General features: G+C 24.2%; 1 protein-coding gene across 23 annotated transcripts in view; it reads left to right on the top strand.

The window, feature by feature from the left end:
* Positions 1 to 16887, top strand: part of LOC122849060 (serine/threonine-protein kinase MARK2-like) — a 37400-nt gene extending 20513 nt beyond the window's left edge. For 3 of the 23 annotated variants that reach the window (XM_044147587.1, XM_044147589.1, XM_044147588.1), the window contains 15 exons: positions 2396 to 3179; positions 3503 to 3857; positions 5752 to 5967; positions 6057 to 6435; positions 6547 to 6782; positions 6898 to 7009; positions 7088 to 7200; positions 7284 to 7509; positions 7661 to 7864; positions 8400 to 8604; positions 9331 to 9510; positions 10330 to 10450; positions 10572 to 10660; positions 16420 to 16461; positions 16743 to 16887. In XM_044147587.1, the coding sequence (XP_044003522.1) occupies positions 2524 to 3179; positions 3503 to 3857; positions 5752 to 5967; positions 6057 to 6435; positions 6547 to 6782; positions 6898 to 7009; positions 7088 to 7200; positions 7284 to 7509; positions 7661 to 7864; positions 8400 to 8604; positions 9331 to 9510; positions 10330 to 10450; positions 10572 to 10660; positions 16420 to 16461; positions 16743 to 16872 (3264 nt within the window). In that variant the 5' untranslated portion in view covers positions 2396 to 2523 and the 3' untranslated portion in view covers positions 16873 to 16887. Of the gene's footprint in view, positions 1 to 2395; positions 3180 to 3502; positions 3858 to 5751; positions 5968 to 6056; positions 6436 to 6546; positions 6783 to 6897; positions 7010 to 7087; positions 7201 to 7283; positions 7510 to 7660; positions 7865 to 8399; positions 8605 to 9330; positions 9511 to 10329; positions 10451 to 10571; positions 10661 to 12411; positions 13904 to 16419; positions 16462 to 16742 lie in introns of those variants that run through there. The other 20 variants (XM_044147605.1, XM_044147606.1, XM_044147590.1 and 17 more) reach the window with 19 other exon arrangements.
* The last annotated feature ends 1353 nt before the right edge of the window (positions 16888 to 18240 follow it).

The following is an 18240-nucleotide window of genomic DNA, read 5'->3' as shown; positions in this document are numbered from 1 at the left end:
ATCACCAAGTGTCTACAATGGCTATCACCTGCCAATTTTATTTATTTTTTAACATTTTTATTATTAACAATAATAGTATAGTTATTTAGAATACAATTATTTAAATATAGTGAAGTTAATTTATTTTTTTAAAAATGCTTTGTGGTTATTTATAATATTTATAATTTTTTTTTTTTTTCTTGTTTTTTTTTACAATATTTTAACAAGTGTTATGAAAGATACGTAAAATATCATTGTGTATAACCGGCATTTTTTTTTTATAAATAATATTTTTTTTTTTTGTTATTAACGTATGTAGTCTTTATTAAATTTTTTTTTTTAATTCTCTCGTTCTCTCTTGTCAATTGCATAACAAAAATAATTTTTTTTTTTATTTCATCACAATTAATAGAGTATATTGTTATAAATTTTATAAATTTTTAAATTAATTACACTCTATTGAATAAAATTAAAAATTTTGATTAAATTTTTTTTTCTTTTAAATTAAAATTTGTATTATTTATTTTAATTACTCATATTTTTACAATAAATGTATAATATTTTTACAACAAAAGTTTACAAAAGAAGTTGAAAAAAAAAAAAAAAAAAGTATCCGTGACCAGTCAGTCTTCCGTAAAGTCTCAGTTATATATATATTTTTTTTTATTTCCTCTTCTCCCACTTGATAAATATTTTTTTAAAAAAATTTTTTATATCCAGTTCTTTAGTTTGGAATTGTCTTGAAACTTCGAAAGACGCGCGTTCCTCTTTTTCCCCTCTATACATCTAAAACTCCCACAGAACCGGCGTCAACCGCGCGCGGTCACTTGAAACAACCTGTAACAAGGATCACTAAACAATTGTGTCATAAAAAAAATTGAAAAAAAAAAAAAAACAAAACCCTTGCACTACAATTTTTAAAAGTATATTTTTATAAATTTATACAATTTTAAATCAAACTATTATCATAGTTACACTCTTATTTTCTATTTTTTTTTTTTTTATAATAATAATTATTATTCATCATTATATTTATTTTTTTTTCTATTCAACGAAGAGGAAGAAGCGTGGGCGCTCGAGCGAGTTTTCGTCTCGAGTTGGGATTGTAACGCACAGGAGGTTAGAGACTTTCTAAGCACGGCATGACGTACCAGTGAGTGGTGCGTGTCCAGTCTTGCTAGCTCTAAAAAAATTGCCTCAAAATATTATACAAATTATTATTATATTCCTCGTGGTTTTACTATGTTTCAAGTGACAATAATAAATTATTCTAGTGTGTTTATTTAAAAGAAAAAAAAAAACAAAAAATAACAAATTTTTATTATTATCAAAATGATTGTGTTGATATCATTGAGTTTTCAGTGTTGTGTTATATTTTTGCATGTGACAAGAGACCTCGAGAAGAGGTTAGATTCATAAAAAAAAAAAGTTTTTTTTTTTTATTTAGACTTTGCTAACGATACCACATTTACTTGTCATTATGTTATTTATTTTTAGTATAAAAATACATCTATTTTTTTTTTGTTGACAATTAAATTTTTCGTTTATACGTGACTCATGAATCGTTCGTTTTTTTTTTTTTATTACTCTATCCTACCACTGCATTCTTGAATCCTCATTCGTGAGTCATACATTCGATGCATCAATACACATTTAAATTTATTATTCGTATATTATTTTTTTCTTTCGTCTTAATCATATTTTTTTATATATCAGTATTTATTATACTTGATTGATTCACAACAAGTGTTATTCTTTAGAAATTTTTTTAGTTGATCGGTTGTTCAACTTGTGATAAGTTATATAGGTTTCTTTTTTTTGTCTATCAAATTTTTGTAGGAATTGTTTATTGTTATGTGTATTTTTTTTTTTTTTGGAGTATTTTATTTGTATTTATTTTAATAGCTCAAGTGTGGGGCGGGTCTATTAGATGTATTCATTGCTATCGTTATCAGTATAAAACGATACTGATAACATTGACTGAGACTCGCTTTGGCTTATGAGAAAATGACTGGTAACAGTTGGTTCATTGCCGATAAATAATTCACATTGTGACACGTTATTTTTATTAATTTTTTTTTACTTTTTTATTCATAACAATTATTGTTGTTATTATTATTGCATCAAGTTAATGCTAATGTAGGTCAATCATTTGCTTGCTTATATTATTTTTTATATTTTAAAAATCAAGATTTAAAAATTAATATCATTTTTTCTTATTTTTGTCCATAACTAAAATTTTTTGTTGTCATAATTTTCGTTTTTTTTTTTTTATTAAAAAAAATCATTTTACTAGCTTTTGTGATTAAAAATAAATAATTAATAGTAAATTTGGGATCGTTTGAGCATTGTTTAAAAAAAAAAAAACGGTAAAAATAAAATTAAGAAATTTTTTTTTATTTTTTAATTTCGACAGAGTTTGACCTAACGGGATTTATGAAGAATATTAAATAAAAAAAATTTATTTATTGATTAATGTGAAACGAAAAAAAAAAAAAAAGTGTAAGCTTGTAAAAAAAAATATTAAATTAAACAAAAAACATTATGGCTGATGACAAGGGTCACGTGATTGAATCACGTATTAATGATGTTCAATCAGGCAGAAATTCAATAAGTTCAATGAGACGACACTTGATGACTGTTTCAGCAAGAACAAATAATACACAAACAAATGATAAAAATAAAAAATTATCAACAACAACACCACATGAAAGTTTAAAACAATGGGAATTAGTTGAAAGTGAACGTGGACTAGTTGTTGTTGAAAAAAAAACACCAATTAAAAGTACAAAAAATTATCCAGCACCAATACCAACTAAAAAAATGAATGAAGATTTTATACGTAAATTTCGTGCATTTGAAAATTCAAATATTGTTAAACCATTATTAACAACAACAACATCATCATCATCATCATCATCATCACCACCATCATCGCCAATACAATTAAATAAAAATAATAATATACCAATAAGTCTTAATGCAATATTAAAAAAATCAGATGATTTAATTGTACAAGATGATAATAAAAGTACAAATGTACTTGATCAATTGGAAAGACAGGTGAAGGCTATTGAAATGAATACAATTATTGGACAAAATAAGTTACAAGACAGCTGTGATTTACAACCTGAAATACAGCTGCGTTACAGAGAACATGAGGACCTGTTGAATAACACAACTGACGACGAAGCTGATGGGTAAATTTAATTACCATAAACTGTTTTTTTTTTTTTTTCTTTCAATTATTTTTATTTTAATATTATCTATTTCACTTTAATAACATAACCTTTATTTATTTTTATTATTTATTTATTTATTTGTTTGCAAGTAAATATTATTTATACTTGAATTTCCTTTTGAAATTTAATTTTCGCGTTGATTTAAAATATCAAGATTACATTCACAAAAAATATATATACCTATATACCTATTGATAGAAAAAAAAAAAATATTTAATAAATTCATGATGAAAATAAAAACAACAAAATGTGAATTTTATAAAATTCAACTTTTTTAAAAGGACGATGCCATTAAAACGTGGTGATGCAACGAGAAATTCAACTGGTAATTCTGGTAATATGACAAAAAGACAACCAATTAAACTTGTTAGAACAGCATCAGATACACGTCGTTGTCAAGATGTGGAAATGCCATTACGTGTACAATCAAGGGCACAACAGCAACAGCAGCAACAACAACAACAATCAAGTGATACAAGACGAGTTATTTGTAGTAAAAATAATGATGATAGACGACGAGTACAACAATCATCACCACCAATTCAACAACATCAACAACGTAACAACAACAACAATAGTGTCATGAGGCCACTAACAGACATCATGCAGAAAACAATATCACCAAATCATCAGAAGGTATAACAAAATATAAATCTTATTTCAAGACACGCTTGTATGAGGTGAGGACATTATAATGACATCAACCAACGACATATAGAGGTTGGTCAGGCAAGCCAAATGGAACAGCTGACCCTACTGTCAAATATTTTCAAAACATTAACAGACTGTTTAACTAAAATTTAGTACACACATAAATTCATCAGCTCATATTATCATCAACATCAACAAAAACTATATTAATTATTATTTTATTTATTTTTCATTATCATTATCATTATTATTAACAATTATTAATAATAATTATTCATTATGTTTATATTATATATATATTTTTAAAAACAATAATAATACGCATGCGTTCATTGTTGTTGTTTTTTTATTTTTTTTAATTTTTTTATTAAAATGGAGGGGTTGTACAATATCAGCGACAAGGGTTGCTGGTTTCGCGCACCAGTTTACCATGCTGACGGGAGTGGCGTCACGTATTGATTCCATCCCTTGGTGGTGTACCCTCCCTGTATTTTAAATGTATATCTGTCTGTGTGTATGCGTATTGGTTACTTGTCGTCATCAGACAGTTAGTGTTACGTTGTTGCCTGGTATTGCCTTCTTCATCAATAAAAATAATTCAAAAATTTGATTTTTAAAAAAAAATCTTTTTCTAACTTATTACATTAGTTATGAATTATTTGGTGAAGTTTATAATTATTCAATTAGAACAATGTAAAATATGGAAAATTTAGTTGATTTAAAATGAAGGATATTTAATTGTTCATTTGACAAGTGCCAATATAAGTGTTTTAATTTTACTGCAATAATATTTTTTAATTTTGATGTATATAAATGACGATAATGCGTGAGGAACAATTATCAACGGTATCAAATGATAAACGTCGTGTATTGAAGGTGATTGTGGTAGTGGGAAAAGGGAAAAAAGAAAAATCTTGTTGTCAAGCGACTACGTCCTGGAGTCAATTAGGCCATTCTGGGTCGATTGACTAATCATTTTTATAATTTTTTTTTAAAAAAAGCTAATTATTGATAATCCTATTATTTAAAAATATTATTTTTATCATGATTTCATTTTTAAAATGAATAAGATTTGCAATATTGCAAAATTTAATGTTGAAAAACTAAAAAAACATAAAATTTTTATTTATTTTTGTTTTTACAAATTATAAAAAATTTCTTCTTCATTTTTTTTCTATTTGTAAATGTGATTTATTGATGACATTATTATTATAATTTCATCAATAAATATTTATTGTTAAAAAGTTTGATTTTTTTCAATTTTTTTATTATCTAACAAATAATAAATAAAAGTGATCATCAAACTGGCGACTATTAAGCTCGTCGGTGTGCCCACTGTCATGATGGTCACCCGTGGACTGCGGGTAATAAAACATTGACGTTCAAATTGACAATTTAATATTATTTATTTTACATAAACTATTCAAATAACAATTATTATTAATATTTGTTGGGGGTAAATAATTATTGACTCATCATTTGCCATCTTGATTGATAACCTTGATATATAAAGCAATATATAATTTACTTAAAAATAAAAAATAAAAAAAAAGACAATTTGGATCTTGTTGCTTTTAACAAGCTTCAATTAATTCCGTTGACAATTATTAATTTTTTTTTTTTTTAAATACGTCAATGTGCGTACATGCAATTTAATTTATCAACACTATTTACTATTAAAATTTATTACACAAAGTGTAATAAATAATTGTGTTTTTAAAAGTAAAAAAAAAATTCTATATATTTTTTTCTAATGATGACGTTGTCCACCAAGCAAAAATATATATGTTTTATTGATAGATTTATTTTGTTGATTAAATTGATTTTAGTTTAATAATTTTATAACTTTTTTTTTAATAAAAATAATTTATTTATTTAGACTGATGGCGTTGGAGTGTCAAGCAGTGGTGGTGGTAGATTATCATCAAGAAGTCGAGCCAATGAAGAGCCACATATTGGCAAGTACAAATTATTAAAGACCATTGGTAAAGGTAATTTTGCCAAGGTCAAACTTGCCAAACATGTACCAACTGGCAAAGAAGTGGCAATCAAGATCATTGACAAGACCCAGCTGAATCCTGGTAGTCTTCAAAAGGTATTTTCTTTTTTTTTTTTTAAATATATATTTATTTATTTATTAACCATATGTGTGTAATTAATTTTTATTAAATTGTTTAATTTTAGCTCTTCCGTGAAGTAAGGATAATGAAAATGTTGGATCATCCAAACATAGTTAAACTTTTCCAAGTAATCGAGACTGAAAAGACATTGTACCTGGTGATGGAGTATGCAAGTGGTGGTGAAGTATTCGATTACTTGGTATTACATGGTAGAATGAAAGAAAAAGAAGCACGTGCAAAATTTAGGCAAATTGTATCAGCAGTACAATATTGTCATCAAAAAAAAATTATACACAGAGATTTAAAAGCTGAAAATTTATTATTAGACAGTGAAATGAATATTAAAATTGCTGATTTTGGATTTAGCAATGAATTTACACCAGGCAATAAATTAGACACGTTTTGTGGCTCACCACCATATGCTGCACCCGAATTATTTCAAGGTAATTTTCATTTATTTATTTTTTCATTGATTAAAAATTGTGTTGATTGATATCATGAAATAAATGATATATTTTTTTTTAAATTAAAATTATCATTTATTTTTTTTTTAGGTAAAAAATATGATGGACCAGAAGTTGATGTTTGGTCACTTGGTGTTATTTTGTATACATTAGTTTCTGGCTCATTGCCATTTGATGGTTCAACATTACGAGAATTACGAGAACGTGTATTACGAGGAAAATATAGAATTCCATTTTACATGTCAACTGATTGTGAAAATTTATTGAAAAAATTTTTGGTGCTCAATCCAACAAAACGGGCCTCATTAGAGGTACGTGGTGATAAGGTTCGATTATCTGTTTGATCATTTGATCAATGATTTGATTATATAAGTATTAATTAATATATATTTTATTTTTATTTTTTTTCTATTCATCATTTGCTGTTTTTCTGTCAAGCAGAATATTATGAAAGATAAATGGATGAATATGGGTTATGAAGAGGACGAATTAAAACCGTACTTAGAACCAGAACCAGATTACAAAGATCACAAAAGAATAGGAGAATCTGCCAGTATGAAATTTATCATTAAAAATAATTTTATAAAAAACAATTATTATTTATTAATATATATTTATTTAATTTTTACAGAAGCCCTTGCAATTCTTGGTTATTCAAGAAGTGAAATTGAGGATTCATTGGGCCAAGCAAAATATGATGATGTATTTGCAACGTATCTTCTTCTTGGAAGAAAAACAACTGATGTAAAAGACAATTTTCAATCTATTTTTATTATTTTTTTAATATATATATATTTTATTTTAATAAAATACAATTAATATTACAGCCGGAAAGTGATGGTTCACGATCGGGCAGTTCATTGTCACTTCGTAATATTCCACCACAAGTTGGCTCAGGTGGCGGTGGAGGAGGTGGTGGTGTTGGCAGTGGTGGTTCAGGAGGTGGTACCGGTGCAACTGTACAAAGTCCATCACACAGAGGTGTTCATCGGAGTATATCTGCAAGCAATGCTAAACCCAATAGACGTGCTTCCTCTGGTGGTGAAACTCTTCGTAAGTCCTTGCAACCAACTAATACAAAAATTTAATATTCTCATTCCCATTAATCATAGTTTTTTTTGTTTATTTTTATTTGATTTTTTTTTTTTATTGTGATTTTAACATCAAACCATGCTCTTTTCGTACTATCATTATTTTATGTTAGGCGGGGCACCAAGTCCAGGTAATGCAACGAATCACAATCATGCAACAGCAGTTACTAGTGGTGGTGGTGGTGTTACATCAACAGTTGGTAGTAATTTCAAACGTCAAAATACTGTTGATGCAGCAACAATTAAAGAAAATAGTGCACGTGTATCATCAACACGACCATCAGCATCTAAAAATAGTCCTGGACAACTCGATACTAGTGAGTTTTATCATTTCAGCACTATCAATAAGTCACACATAAGAAAAATTAAAAATAATAAATATATTTTATTTTTATTAATTTTTCTTATAATTGATCATGAAAATTCTGAAGGGAACGAGATGCTTATAATTTGCTTTGGCATTAGATAATTATTTTTTGCAAAATTACATTTACTAAAAGTTGGTTTTTTTAAATCCAAAGTTTTTCTTCGTTTCCCTTGAGTTGTTTTGTGTGTATTTGTTTGTGTGTACTCATTGTTGTCATTTTATTTCTTTCTTTTTTTTTTTTTTATATATTTTTTTTATTTTTTCTTCATAAATTTAATCATAATAATAATGAAAGCCCAATCGAAACCAGCGTTACAATAATAATTTATAGAAAAAGCAATGAAAAATGTTTTTTTTTTTTTTGCAATTCCCAATTTTGGCTGCATTTTTTTTTTTTTGTTTGTTAAAAATTATATATTTGTTATAATTGTCCTTGACGTACGTTGGTTTGTTTTGTGTTCAACAACATCTAATGAGGCTTGCAGTGACAATGTTTATTCTAGGCGTTGGTACGAGTCCTGGTGGAAAAGGAAGAGTTGGAAAAAGCAATGCAATTAATACAACAGTTGGTGGTGGTGTTAGACCATTGACATCACCAGCTCCAGCATCTGTTGCAAGACGTAGTACAATATCATACGACCAGACTAAAACAACATCATCATCAACTGAACGAACAAATGACGTACCCAGGTATTTATTTTTTATTTTAATATTTTATCAATCAAATAATCAGCACAAAATTTATTGTTTTTTTTTTTTGTTTGTGCACGAAAAGCAATATTAACTTGAAAATAAACAAAAAACTTTCAATATTTATTTTTTTATTTTTTTTCAATGTATTTATGTGTGTTATACATAATGAGGGTAAGAATTAGATGAATAAATTAAAAAGCTGCATTTTATATAAACACAAAGAGTGAAAGAAACTCAATGAAATTATTTTATTTGTTGCATTGTTTTTGAAGCATGTCTGGCTGTGTTGCCTGAAAAATCATTAATTCATCTGTTCAGAAAAATAAAACAAACAACAATTTCAATATTTATTCATATAATCATCATAATAATTATTTAATATTTATCTGTGTTCAATTTACATCAAGATAAGACAGGTGTATTTAAATTATTTGTCCAGAGTTAGTTGTCATACCCAAAAATTATTATTTTTCAAAAACGTGTTCGGTTTCTTGATAAATATATTTTTAATTTCATTTTATTATCAGGGAAACGTGAGGTAAAATTAAAACAGTCGGGGCTAATTGGACACACACTTGATAAATTTTTAAATATTAATATTCTGTGTCCATTGAACCCCAATTGTTTTAAAATTATTATTGATAATTTATTTATTTATTTGTAAAATAAATAAATAAATAATTATTCTTTTCGGGGTATTATTTTTTTTTTCTCTTTGATTAGTTTTGTGCACAGCTTGACCGAGGGCACTAGGCCAACACGGGGTCATATCAAGTCAGCCAGCATCAGTGCAAGTCACCGTTCCTCGAGTGGAGTGCCACCGAGTGACCATTCATTACTGGACAATCAACCACGGAATGCTCACAACTCCCTACTTGCAACAGCTGACCCTCTTAGACAGAGGTACAGGTCCCCCTCGTATTTCCTTTTTTTTTTTTTTTTTTTTTTTTTTAAAACAAATAACAAGCCAATAATTAAGGCTCTATTTGTTATTATTTCCTGGACTCGTTTATTCTTTAATTTTTATTTTATTAATTTAAATTCGGCCACTAACTTTCTTGGGGTAATCTACATGTAGGAATTTTTTCGAATTTATCGTCAACCCTGTCCTGTCGCACTGGTTATTTATTAATAATATTACTATTCGATCAAATATTTATCCACATTAGGAGGAGCTCTAGGATAGTTTTTGGTCATTATAAAATTCATCCTCGTTTATTTTTGCATGATATATTTTTTTTTAATATTACATTTTTATCATCTATTTTTTTTTATCTCATCATTTTCATGTTCATTTATATTAACACTGATACAATATTATCATTAATCATTTGGTAAATATTTAATAAAGCATGTATCATTATCATTTTACATTTAATTTTTTGATGTATCATATTACATCTATTTTTTTTAATATTACAATTTTATCATTTTCTATTTTAATCTATTTTCATTTTATATTTTCATTTGAGTGAAATATTACATTAATAAACAATGATGTATAATAATATTAAATAAATGTATTTTTTGTGAATTTAAAAAAATCAATCTAATTTTATTTAATACTAATTTTTAATTATTTTGAGTGTATCATGGAGTGAATGTGACATAAAAAGAACAGAAAAAAATAGATGAATAATAATATTTTAATAATAAAATATTTTAAGTTTAAATAAATAATTATATTTGATTGATTTATTTATATTAATTTTCTTTATTCAGTTTGGGAGTTGCACCAAGTAACAGATTAGCGACACCAATAACCCCAGCATTTCCTAGAAATGTACCAAGTCGTAGTACGTTTCATTCTGGTCAAAATAGAGCACAGAGAAATCATACTCAGGTAATTAATCAGTTTATTAATTTTTAAATATATTATTTTTATTTATTTTCTGTTTTTATAATTTAATATTTTTTTGTTTGTTTTTTTTTTTTTTGGAACTGAATCGTTGCAAATATTACAGGGACATACTCATACCCAGGATACGAGCGCAATAAGTCCACTGGCAAGGCCATCATTTTTCTCAAAGCTATCATCGAGGTTTTCAAAACGGTGAGTTTAAATTATTTTAATATTATTTATTACATATCAATACGTTAGTTTAAAATTTCATATATCCCATTGCATGTTGGTGAATATACAATAATTCTATTTCGGATATACTTTTTCATCTTGCCAACAAGCAATCAATTTTTATATAAAAAAAAAAAAAAAACAACAACAACAACAAGTGCTATACCAATTAACTATTTATCATTAACTAATCTATTTTATTTTCAACTAATAAATTAATAATTAACTTTATTAAATGGTACTTTAATTCTTCATTCTAATTTTCTTTTTTATTAACAAATACATGCTTTATTAAAATTTAATAAATACACTTGTATTAATTTCATATTTAAGTTATCAATGAACAATATTAATTACACTTCATTTAACAAATTACACACATTTAAATTAATCCGAAGAATTATCGTATCTATTTGTTAGTTTGCATGTAACTTGTTGTTTTTTTTTTTTTTTTGTTTTTTTCTTTTTTTTCTTTAAGGATGCACAATGACTATGTATTTTTTTTTAAGTCCTAATGGATATTGCATTTCCAAATAATTTAAAATTACTTAAAAAAAAAAAAGAATATTAAAATTTAATAAAACGGTTATTTATTTATTTATTTTTTTAAAATATGTCTGATGAGTTTAGCAGCGACCATAATCAATGAAAGCTAATTTTATATTAATGTAGCTTAAATTTATTTAGCTTTTATTTATATTTATTAATTTTTTTTATGTAAATTTACATTCTTAATAATTAATCGCGTACGTTTTAATTCATTTTATCAAATTTTTTTTATCCCATTAAAATAACCTGCTTAAATGCGCTATAAATTAATTTTTTCATTAAATATAAATTCATTTTTTTATTTTTTTAAAGCTTAGTATTATTTTTAATACTCTAGATGAGATTAAAATATTATTCAATCAAATCAAACAGTACGATGAATCAAATAAAAATAATATGCGAATTTTTTATTATTACAAAAATAGAGCTTTAATAAATTTAAATTAAAAAATATAAATACCTAAAAGTCAGTTTACAACGATAAAGCATTATTTTTTTTCAATAAATAAAATTAAATTTCTTTTCTTTTTTTTTTTTAAATTAAAATGAAAAAAAATCTCGCATATTCATTGTGCATCCCTCTTTTCTCTTGACTTGGTTTTAGCAAGGCTATAAAATATTGTCAATAATAAAAATCTTATTTTTTATAAAATTTTTTAATTCTTATCTGTATGGGAATTGTTTAAATAAATATAAATATGGTGATGGCATGTTGTACTTATGCCCTGCACTGAATTAAAATTTTTTATAAATAAATTATATTAAAAATAATAATAAGAGTATTAATAAGAATAAAAAAATAATAATGCCAACGTGATGACACCACAGAATAACGTGACATTTGTATAGATGAGATACAAAAAAATATTATTAATTAAAAATAATTTTCTTTCACTGAAATGGTCACTGTACTCATCAATCGCATTGATAAATTAAACAGAAAATAAAAATATATTAAAATAAAAAACAATAATATTGGAACACATAGCCATTGATGCATCAATTTGTTTTTTTTTTTTTTTTTTTTATATTAAATTTATTTATTTGTTTTATAAAAATATATATATTCTTTTTACATACATATATAATTTTTTATTTTTATTTTTTTGTTAAATTTTTAATAAAAATTAATTTAAATCGGCTTAACTTATAACATCGGTTAAATAATTCTGTTGCTTCAGGACTTGAACCAAGTAGAATCGGCTCCGTCTCAATGTGTCCAATGATGGCCAATGTCATAGTGTGACGCGAGTCCCCTTGATTAATCAACTACCACCTGACGTGTGCTCTTCACTCGTGAGATAAATCAACTTAGCCCCTCACCACGTCAATAAAACATTAATATTATTATTATAATTATAAATAAATATATATAAATATATATATTATGTGATTCCAAGTTTATTGCTGCAAGAATTCAAACGTCAAAATAAACAAAAAATATAAAAAAATACAAGTTGAAAGCTCAATGGAGATTGTGATGCATATAAAAACAAAAAAAAAAAGAGTTTATAAAAAAAAAATTTGACTCCGTTATTCTGTGGTGCACCAAGTTTTAATAAATAGGCACGTTTCTTTTTGCTACAATTTTTTTTTTCTTTTTTCTTTTTTCATTTGTATTATCATCATCAAATTGAAAATAATTATGTAATTTTGTTTTTTATTTTTTTTTCAATTTCATAAATCATATTATATCATTAAAAATTTTTATGTAATATGTGCCCTGTGTAAATAAAAAAGAAAAAAGAAAAAAAAAATATATATATTTAATGTCTTCCACGTCAATAAGACGATGGGTGTCGTTGATATCGAAAAGCAGAGGGTCGCCTTACGCACTTTAATCGTAGCACAGAAATTGTTGTGCCTTCCCCATATATAAAAAAATATGTTTCGCTTTAAAACTGCACCTCGAGTCATATGCGTCCACAAACTAAAAAAAAAAATTAAAAAAAAAAACCTATATTATAATAATGATTAATAATAAAAATAATAATAAAAAAATATTAATAATGATAATTATTTTTATACATAAACACGGGCAACACTACATGATGAGATATAAAAAAATTTATATATATATTTTTTTTTTTTGTTTTTTCTATTCTCGAAAATAATATTGCGCTTTGTTGGCTTGCAGTATGATTTTTTTATTTTTCTTTTATTTCTAAATCTATTTTCATTATATTTCTTTATGAACGACATCGCCAGCGAATTTTATTCACTAAGTTTAAATTATATATATATATACAAAAAAATTAAAAAAAATAAACATACACACATACACACAATTTAGACAAATTAATATATACAAATAAACAATTATTATCAACGATTTATTTATTATAATCGTACCCGTGCATCAACAGGTTTTCTAAGTGAACGGATGATGTGTCTCGTCTTGTTTCTTCATGATTAAACGAGTTTGCGAGTTGTGAACAAACCTGGGTATTTCACAAACACACATTGGCAAACTTGCCAAAAAAAAAAAAAATAATTAAATATTAAACATTTAAAATTAGTTAAAATATTAAAATTGAATATAAAGCTGCATATTCCAAGAACAACTAGATTTATAAAAATTAAAAAAAAAAAAAAAGAACATGTGGAAGCACATATACTTCAAAAATATGGAAAAATTTATTTTTTCATAAATCAAAGCATAGGTGGAAATAATTTAGAAAAATTTGTAAACAAATTGAAAATATTAAAAATAATAATTGGGATACACCATCATGTATTATATGAAAAAAAAAAAAAATAATGATAATTTTTTCTTTTTTTGGTCAATGACTAATCGGTGATTAATTTAGATAATATTTTTTTTTTTTTTTTTTTTAAGAAAAAACAATGAAATAAAAAACTGGACTAATTGTTAAGTATTATTAGAATGAAAAAACATAAATAAAAAGCAACAAAATCAATCACAGACCATCGAAAAAAATTTAAATTTATATTGCAGGCTGCTTGCTTATTATTATTAATTTTTATTTTGCATTTTTCATTATTTTTGACTGTGATCTCATTATTCTCTACGTTACCCGAATATATTGTTTATTTTTTTCAAAGCTCAGTTATTATTTTTTTGCAATTATTATTATTATTATTTCGTTGTTTTATTGAATGTACGAATATTGCATTTTCTAGAAAATAATTGATAGAGTTTAAAAGCCTGATTTATAATAAATTTATCGGACAAAAAATAATTATATAAAAATTAAAGTTGCTAATTAAAATAACATGATAAAAAAAACAATTATTCTTTAGTGTATTATTATTATTTTTTTTTGTTTTTAATTTAGAAAAAAAAAAAAACATTCAATTATTCGGGATACGTCTTATGAATTAAGAGACTTGATGCATTTTTTTTTTTTTTTTTTTGTTTTTTTGTTTATCGGTAATGAATTAAAAATTTTTTAACAATAAATAATCAATTCTAAATTTAAAAAATATATATTATAAAATAATAAATAGTTTTTGCTCCAAGTGCTTTGTAAAATAATGCAAGTAAAAAAAAGACAATGAAAAGAAAAAAAAAAAATTATCGACTTCCTTTATTAATTAATTTTTTTTTGTTATTATTTTTTCTGCTCTTTTTGTGTTGATAAATAGCATTAAAACAAAAAAAAACAATTGATTGAAAAAAAACGAATATAACTCTTTTCTTTACAAATTTTTATTTATAAACTTTTTTTTTTTCTGGACAATTAAATCTAAAATCGTCGAGTTTGAAAATAAAAATTAAATGCATTAATGACTGTTGTTGCAAATTGTAATGCAATAATAAATTAACAAAATAAATATTAAATAATATAAAAAAATTTATTTAAATAATTGTTGCAAGTGATGTTTTACAATTTACTATTTGATTAAAAATAATCTGGTAATTTGCTTGACATAAAAAATAATAAATAAATGAAAAATAAATTTAAAAATAATTCAAAAACGAATAAATTTAAATTAAAAAAAAAAGATATTTAATAATTAGTATATCATATATTTAAGTAATCAATAGAAAACGAAATAATTAATTTAAATAAAAAAAACATTTATATTAATGATACATAAATATGAATTGCCTGTATTGGACTGTACCATTTGCTGTTTTCCAACCAACCCGTCCAACAAGCTAGAATTTATTTCAATTTTTTTTTATCATTTTTTAAATTATATATATAAAAAGATTTTTTTTTTTTTTTTTTATATTCTAATTTTATATTTTTAAAAAATTATATTATTATACTCAATTTTTTTTGTTTTTCATTAAGGTATATGTGTGGGAAAACAGTAAATGGAATATTTACTTTTTTATTTGAAAATAGTAAAATAAAGACAAAAATTAATAAAAAAAATCATAGAAAACAATATTGCAGGATAGAATTATTATTTAATAATTTTAAGCAGCAATAATAGTAATAATTTCATATTAATAAATATTTTAAAAAATGTCTTGTAAATGTTGTATCGATTTATTTCTCTGCAAACCTCTATTGAAGAAGGAAGTGTTTTAAGTTTAAAGAAATAAAAAAAAAAAAAAAAAAAAACAATAATTGCTATTTATAATTTTTTAAATCAATTTTTTTCGTTTTTTTTTTTTTTTTCTTTTTTCTCAATTTATAGCTCTTATTTTGTATATGCATGTAATTACTGTTGTTATTATTATTTTTTAAATTATTATTTAGCTATGCAAAAATATAGTTGGACTGGTTAATTTTGTAACAAGGCCTGTGTGCAAGAAAAAACATATGTGATGAAAAAAAAATTGTCAATAATAATTATAAAGAAAAAAAGAAGAAATTGTTTTTTTTGTTTTTTTTTTTTTTCTTTTATACGATTCAACCTACCAGTGGTTGTTACCGTTGTATAAATGTGAGATTATTTTTCTTATTTAATATTTGATTTTTTTACATCAATAATAAGTACAACTACATCAACAACATCAACAACATCAACAACTATTAAAAAGCGTAATTAATATTTATAAAATAAATTAAAAATGAAAAAAAAAAAAAAAAAAAGTAAAAATCATTATTATAATTAATTGTTTAATTGTTTGTTTATAAGTATTTTAATATTCATTCGTGACTCACAATTAATTTGCAATGGCGACACGCTGGTGATGGTCGTAACGTAGGTAATTCACAATACAGTACTAGTGTCCATTAGCAATTGCCTTTTTTTTGTTATTTCAGCCCTATGGATCCAACCGTACCTTCCAAGCATCCAGTAGTGAGGTACGTTATATTTACAAAAATTTTTTATTTATTCAAAAATTTTATTTTTATTTTATTGCCTCAAAGTTTCGTTTATTTATTTTTTTTTTGAAACTGTAAATTCAATAAAATAAACTGTTACTTAATATTTTTTTTTCAATCATAAGTTCAATTTTATTATTAGTTTTTTAAAAATGTAAATTCAAAAAAGGCAATATGTTTATAAATATAATAAAATATATTTAGAAATTGTAGAAAGTTTAAAAAGTGAAAACAGTATTTAACAAATTTTTTTGTTACAGTGGTGCAACCACAAACGACGAACAAGTTAAGCCGAGAAGTTTACGTTTTACATGGAGTATGAGAACGACAAGTAGTCGAGATCCTAATGAAATTATGTCCGAAATACGTAAGGTAATTCAATTTAATTAGTTTGAATATTTATTATTTTATTTATTTACAATTATCATGCTATGATTTAATTTAAATTATTTTTATACAAAGAGTAAAAAGTACAATTGGCTTGTTTGATATTTTTTTTATCATTTGAATTAAATATTTGCTCGTAAAAATTTATCTAGCATGTGTACAGTTTTCTAGAAAATAATTAGAAAAATAATTGAAATTTTCCATTGGATTATTCAAATGTTGTTTTTAGTTTAAAGAGCAAGTAATGTCATTTGACAAAATACACATACTTTAATTATAAATTGCTAATATTTAATTTCAAATTAAAAGGCTATTTTTGGAACGTGTTTTTGTTGCTTTGTGCTCATGGTGATGCAGCAACAGACAGTCAAGTACAATGGGAAATTGAAGTATGTAAATTACCAAGATTATCATTAAATGGAGTCAGATTTAAACGTATACTTGGTACATCAATAGGATTTAAAAATATTGCCAGTAAAATTGCAAATGAGCTCAAACTGTGACTGCCGATGAATGGCACACTTGCCACAACACATCATACTATTTCATAACAAGCCACATTAAATCATTGGAAATCAGTGATTGACATTAGTGTGGATTATTTATCATTATATTATTATTGGAATTATGATACATCAGACAATGATGTAAAACGTCAAGTATTTGTTTAATCGTTACTATTATTATATCAATCATCAAAAAAAAAAAAAACAAATATTAAAAATATATACATCAACAGACAGCATCATCTTTCATAATTTTTTTCAAAAATAAAATAACAAAAAAAAAAACAATTGTGTGCTTCATCGGTATTTCTCAGAGACATTTATAAAAATATAAATAAATTATAAAAAAAAATAAAATACAAGATTTAAAAAGAAAAAAAAAATTTAAATTAATCCCTGTGATTCAAATAAAATTGTATGTATTTTGAAAGAGATACCTATTATGTTTCAATAAATTGACAAATTTTGTGCCAAATCAAGTAGCCCAATTAATGCGCTACGTGGGATATATATTTAAATTTTTTTTTTTTTTTTTATAAAAAAGTCAGAATGACCCGATGAACGAGGTGCTAACTGACACTATTATGACTGGACACGATAAATAATAATTATTATATGACAAATAGTTGATGAATAAAATAATTATGAAAATAAATTTATTAAATAAAAATTACAGATAAAAAAAAAAAAATAGTAGCAATAGTTTAAATGAATATAAAAAATTCATATTTCAATTTTAATTATTTTGCAAAAATAAAAAACAATGTTTAAAAGAAAATGATTAATAGTATATATAATTATAATAATCATTATGATTTTCATCATCCCTTTCGTACCTGTCGACTTCTTCTACTATTAAAATTTC

This window comes from Aphidius gifuensis, linkage group LG2, assembly GCF_014905175.1.
Source record: "Aphidius gifuensis isolate YNYX2018 linkage group LG2, ASM1490517v1, whole genome shotgun sequence".
In the NCBI taxonomy this organism is placed as follows: domain Eukaryota; kingdom Metazoa; phylum Arthropoda; class Insecta; order Hymenoptera; family Braconidae; genus Aphidius; species Aphidius gifuensis.
The sequence above is the reverse complement of the archived record's forward strand: the minus strand, read 5'-3'. Positions and strand labels throughout refer to the sequence as shown.